Raw genomic sequence first — 6,460 nt, forward strand, 5'->3', positions numbered from 1 at the left:
TTGCCAATTAATAATGTTTACTAATTAAAAATAATTTATCAAGAAACAGGTAAAACATAGAACTTTTTCTGTGAAAGCTTTATATGTATATCATTTAATGTATGTTCTATAGAACTGCTTATATGATACTGCTGATGTGTATAATATTAAAAGATATTAACCTACATTTATGATTGGTGTCGTATGCTATAATTTATATTAACATTACAGTTTATGTTATGTAATTACATGGTAATATTTATTATGTAGGCACTAAAGTAGTCTAGTCTAATCCATAAAAAGATAATATTTAGATGATTTAACAGAAGCAATTAATTTTCCTATGAAAGATATCAATTAATTATTAGCAACGATTGTAAATAAATTACTGTTGCACATATATGAAACAAATATATAAAAAAAGAATTCAGAACAAATCAACAAAATCATTATTTTCGATTGAAACTAACAATTCTGTCTACTCAAATCAAAAGATAAATTGCAACACAAGTGGATCACTTTATTTTCCCATAACAAAGGGAAACTGCAAAGTTGAAAATAAATTGGTCAAAACCAACAATTCTATCTACTTAAATCAAACGATAAATTGCAACACAAGTGGATCACTTTATTTTCCCATAACAAAGAGAAAACTACAAAGTTGAAAAAAATATTGATCAAAACGCTACTTTCTAGCCTTACTTTCCAATTCGATTTTGCATAGCAACTTCTCTTCAAAGATCCAGCAGTTGAATGACATTTTGAATCTCTATTAATCGAGGCACACTTCGCGAAAGAGGATACACCGTGTTTTTTCCATGGCTACCGAAAAGGAGCGCGCTCAACGAGCATTGTACCGCCACGTTTCTTCTCGGTTGTTCCTCGCTCATTACGGGAATTATTACAAGGGGCACTTTGACACAAAAGCCCCGTTTTCTCTTACTTTCCTGCTTTACCGCTTGACTAGTCGTGTCATGCATTACGATGCTCGAACATCGGCGGAAACGCTTGGCACGCACACTTAGGCGGCTCTTTTAGAAAGAGCAGATGACACGGAAGGGATTTGTCGCATTCGCGCGACATTCACGTTTTATACAGTGCCGCACAAAATGATAGGACACCTTGTACAGGCTATCCGGTAAATCGTAGAACGAGAAATCTGTACAACACCGTATACTTAAGATTCTAAGTTTACAGCTTTTTAAGGAGGAAGTTTTATACCACGGTTTATATTAAATCGTAGTATGAGAAATCTGTGCGAAACCGTATATTTAATCATGTTACGTTCTTTTAGTCAATTTTGACTCGTATTTTTTTTAATATTAAAGTGTAAAAGTGCCTCAAGTTTGAGCACAATATGATAGAACCGTTATCAATACGTGGGATTTCTTGTTTTAATTTTATTTCAGAGATTTCTTTAAGACGTTAAAAGTCTTCTTATTCGTAGAAATGAGAGAAAGATTTTTTAATTTATTAACGACAAATGTTTTATACAGTACGACATATACGCTTATTTCTACGTCTACAACTTAATTTATGAAACAAATAATACAATCAAAATTGCATTCATGGAATGCCTTTCATAAAGAACATGAAATAACAAAAGTAGAATTCGAAATTCAAACAAAATACTCAATTTAACGACGAAACAAAATCTCTTTTTCTTTCGATCATGGCCCATGGATTAGGTAAAACCACGTGTCTACATGCACTGTTATCCGTACCACGATTTTCAATCCGCATGCTGGTGCACCGCAAGAATTTTTGAAACGTACAATACCTATTTAGTCAGGAGCATTGACCTCTTTTCCCTTAGACTGTCGCATAAAAGCAACATTAGCCATCCGGTGTGAATATCCTGTCTTGAACCGAATATATTTTTTGCTGTGTCGCAGAACTTGAATAATTATTTTGTTGCTTCTAAAAGTTGAAAATCGCTGCTATAGCCGTATTGCTGTTGATCTAAATTAACAAGGGTAATATCGAACATCATGAAACTCTTCGGCTCTACAGACAGTGCAGTTATTAATCAAAACCATTAACCGCTTATCTTAAATCACAATCTACTGCTCCAACATTTGTATGTTCATAGATAAAAAGCTGGACGCTAACTTCTTCATATTTCAAACTGTATAACGACCACGATAAAACTTACATTGGAAATCAGGCTCGCTTCATTCCCACCATTCAGCCTTATCTGTGCTTCTGAGTCATCGTCCCGATCGAATCCACGAAGGCACCATCAATTTTAATCATGCTTTGCGACGAGAATCGATAACAAAATCACCGATACCATGGTGCAATTTCTGCTCTCGATTCATAATTCGTATCCATTCGAATGAGAATTCTTCGAACGCGTAAACCCCGTGCGTTTTCATTCATCGCGTTGAATCCGCGTTCGAAAATTGCTCGGCTCGACTCGCAGCGGAGAAACGGACGGATATTAGGCCCCAATAACCTGATTCTCGTCGCTTTATTCTCATCGCGCGTACTCGGACACGTTATTTTTCAGCTCTCCCTAGATCCCCTTGGAAAGCATACCGATCACATGTTGCGCGTCGAGTTGACACGAGCATACTCGCGGTGTTCGTGATCTTTATCGACGAATAACGAAAGTAACGATTATTGCCAATAACGAATAAGAAGACGTTGTGAAAATAAAACAATTACAACAAAATTATAGAAATCGTGGAAGCGTTCCAAAGATGACTATAGACACTTTATGCTTTATTGGATTTCTCGAGTGTCTAATTAAAATTAAAAAAAAGATTACTGAATAGTTCGATCCATTCTAAATGCCATTGATCGTACAAGTACATCGTATTGAGATCTAAGAAACTAAACAAAACGAGTGCATAAAATCTCGCATCATGATACCTTATTGTTTTACTTCATTGATTACCTGCTTTCCACGTCAGTGAAAAGTAGGAAAAAATGCATGAAAACGTACCAGAGCGAGAACGCGAATCAAACAATAAGGATATTAATGAATTCTTCAACGAGTTTCGGAGAAATTTCTGCTAGAATCTTCGCCGCGACCTTTGAAACTGGTATAGAACATGTTCCGCAGTGATCAGAATTAATTAGGCAACTCCAAAGAAGTAAATGTTACTTGCCATTATTTATAGAAATTATAATTGCTCAATCAGATATACTACAAGTTTTTAAGAAATTGCAATATAAAAATTTAGAACGCTATCGGAAATATTTCTTTTATGCACTCTTTCTTGATATTGTAGGTATCTACTAGTGCAATTGAAATAAATCTCGCATAATATTTCATACACTTTATAGCAAGAAACATGTTTCGAATAAAATATGAATGAGCGAAGCGTCAAAGACGATCAATTGCGATCGTTGAATATGACAAATCGACGCGATAATGAATTATAAAGAAAGGAATAGTGTACTGTAAAGGTCTAAACAGATAAGTAGATTTGCAATTTATCAATTTATTTCGATCAGATAAAAGGAATTGGATCGAACAATTAGTTTCTTGTAGAAGGTTGATGCTTTTTACTTTTTGAAGTTGTTACAGTAAAATGTTATAAATAAATGCGCATGCTTATATAATTTAATATTCTTTTTGTCTGTATATCTTATATCTTATATTTTTATACTGTAAATAATCTTCTTTCATTCTAGTCAAATGTAAAATAGAATTTAACTTTCGAAACAACTTAATAATATGTGTTGCAATATTGTTTCTGAAATATACAATGAAAAATCTACCTGTCCAGAGATTGAAAACCTTTGTACACCACAGTACATCATTTATATGAAAATCAACGTTAACTCCTAATTAATATCATTCGGCTATTAATACCATAAATAATCTAAAATTAGGATTTTATTTCATTTCATTACTAACCTCTGTATCGAGAATGTAGAATGCGAAGTAAAATTAAAAATCCTAAACTTTTTTCATCCAGCATGAGCCGTCTATAACCTATCGATACTATGAAGGCCAGTGATGTATGTGAGGATAGATTAATCAGTCTGCGAGGGCCTTAAGAAGCCTAACCCAAACCAAAGGTAGAAATTGTACTTTCGAATGCAATAAATTACCCAGATTAGCAGGACGATTTCGCGTGCTCGCGGTGTCGCAGAGCTGTGGCATGTAAGAGATGACAATCGAGTGAAACAGACGGAACACCGAGACACGTCTTACACGCGACAACACCTGTCACGCGTTTTGCGTTTCGTGAGCATGTACGCGATTAACTTCCATCTCTGCTCACGTGTTATTTTCGCTCAAGAAAGTTGACGTTTCTCCTGCATTTGTGTCGTTCCTAGATGCAACTCGTACCCTCGTCCTCACCTGCAGTCATATTGCATCGTCGCAACGTGATTATACTGTCTTCGGAGTTCTAACACCTTGGATTTATTCCTATGTCTCTTAATCCTGCTGCAATCCTTCAATTTATTATATCCCAATCTCGCTTTCGTTTCAACGAAGCAAAAACTCGAGACCGGACTTTTAATGTTTTAAGAAAATCTTTGATTCTCCGTAACAATTCCTTTTTATCTTTATTAAACTTAAACAAATTTTCGAAGAGTTTTGCAAGGATCGGGAAAAAGTTAAACTTTGGTTTACTTTATTCGTAATATAATATGCAGTAATACAGTTTGTTGTATAAAGTACTTACATATATTATTATTCATTTGCGATTTCATTGTTGCATTAATGAGAACCCTAATTGAAGAACTTGAATTATGCAAGCACCAGTTATCGAGAAACTCATTTCCGTTGTACTAAATTCTCATTGCTTGGTTCTTCGCTGTTACAGCGGATAACTGGTAGTAATTATTGTTCGAAAGTTCCATATATATACAGGGTGCGTCTGCAATCACGACGCTACAGCCGGAAAGGGAGTGATTCTGTGTGATAAAGTAATCGAAAACGTAGAATAGAACCTTTTCGTGTGATACCTTGTATTCGAAATGACCATGGTAGACGGGACGACTTTAAATAGAATGAAAAAAGAGATTGAGTTTGATTATGACATAGTTAGGTGCACGCAAGAATATCCAAGGTAAATTTTCTTAAACAATAAGATTCATAGCAAGCAATTTCATTTTATATTTTCGACTTATTTTTTGGCGTAGAGTTTCTTCCCGATTGTATTGTGATTTTTGAAACCTGTTTCCCAATTTTGAGATTAAAGATATTACTACAAAATAAATATACTTTTTAAAGTCTGTACTATCGTAAGTCTGTTACCTATTTATCATTGCACTAGTGTGTTTTATTTTCGAATCATTGTACCGACACCGAAAAGCTTATTTAGAGCAATTATTCTTCCTTTCGTATCAAACAAGAAACTGTAATCAAGTATAATCTTTTCTCCAAAGTAAATAATGTTCCTGTTATAGCAGATTAAATGAGTATGATCTTAATGCCCTTCATAGACGTTTTCGAACAAGTTTTCCTTTTTCGGAACATTATCTTGGAAAACATGTATAATAATTTAGTAGCAATTTCTCATTGTTAGAAAAATTAGAAACTTAAAGTTATTACAGCTCGTGCGTCTTAGCTATGGAAGTTAAACACGAGACGAATGCCGCCTACTTTGTAAGAAAAATTTAATAAAAACATGCAATATCATCTACCAACCAATTTGTTTTAAACACATTTATATCTAATGCCATGCTCATTAAATTTACGGTATTAAAGAGAAGAAAGTTTAAAAGATAGGCGATACAAAAATACAGCATAATTGTATAAAATGAAATTATAATTTACAAAAGCATTGAATAGATATTATATATATATTTCAAAATACTCGATTGCCACAAAGTTCGTAGTAAAGATATGGTAAATAAATATTCCACGTTATTTGTATTATTTGCTATAGCACGCCTTTAATAATTTTAGAATTTCCATTGCAATCGATTCGCAATTAAATTCATTCTCTAAAAACAGGATACGCTAAAATAAAGCAAAAGATCTGCGAGATGTTTGATTATTATAAGAAGATACCGCAACTCGAAAAAATTGAAACACGTTGCTCAATGCATAAAATCACAAAGATTGATTGCACTCGTCTTTAAAACATCATCTAACGATAATAATTAATCACAAATTTCCAAACATTGTATCGTCGAACCCAAACAAAAAAATATATTAGGTTGTTCGAAAAGTTTCTTTCGTTTTATAAGGAAATAATAGACGCACAATGTTTTTTGTTTTATATTAGTTTATTGAAATATATATATATACAAAAATTTGACCTTTACATCTGTTTGTTTGCATAGTGTGGCATTGGCGCTGCCTTAACAGAAGGCGCCGTCGGAAGCGTCAGCGGTACTGGCAGCGGTGGAAACAGCAGCAGTGGCGGTGGAAACAGCAGCAGTGGCGGTGGCATGGATTGCATGCCCCTACGACCAGGTCCTTTTCACTACCTGATCAACGAGCAGGCGAAGTCCTTGATCGCCCTGCAGGAGCTCCAGAATGAGGTCGGCGCCCTTCTCGAGTTCC

General features: G+C 34.4%; 1 protein-coding gene across 1 annotated transcript in view; it reads left to right on the plus strand.

Moving 5' to 3' along the window:
* The window catches only part of LOC105681248, a 120,986-nt gene that overhangs the window by 106,744 nt on the left and 7,782 nt on the right, over window positions 1-6,460 (plus strand). Inside the window, exon 2 of the mRNA XM_012389998.3 lies at window positions 6,238-6,459. Coding sequence (XP_012245421.1) covers window positions 6,238-6,459 — 222 coding nt within the window. The remainder of the gene's footprint in view (window positions 1-6,237; window position 6,460) is intronic.

The sequence above is a fragment of the Bombus impatiens genome, unplaced genomic scaffold (assembly GCF_000188095.3).
Source record: "Bombus impatiens unplaced genomic scaffold, BIMP_2.2 scf_0673, whole genome shotgun sequence".
Classification (NCBI taxonomy): domain Eukaryota; kingdom Metazoa; phylum Arthropoda; class Insecta; order Hymenoptera; family Apidae; genus Bombus; species Bombus impatiens.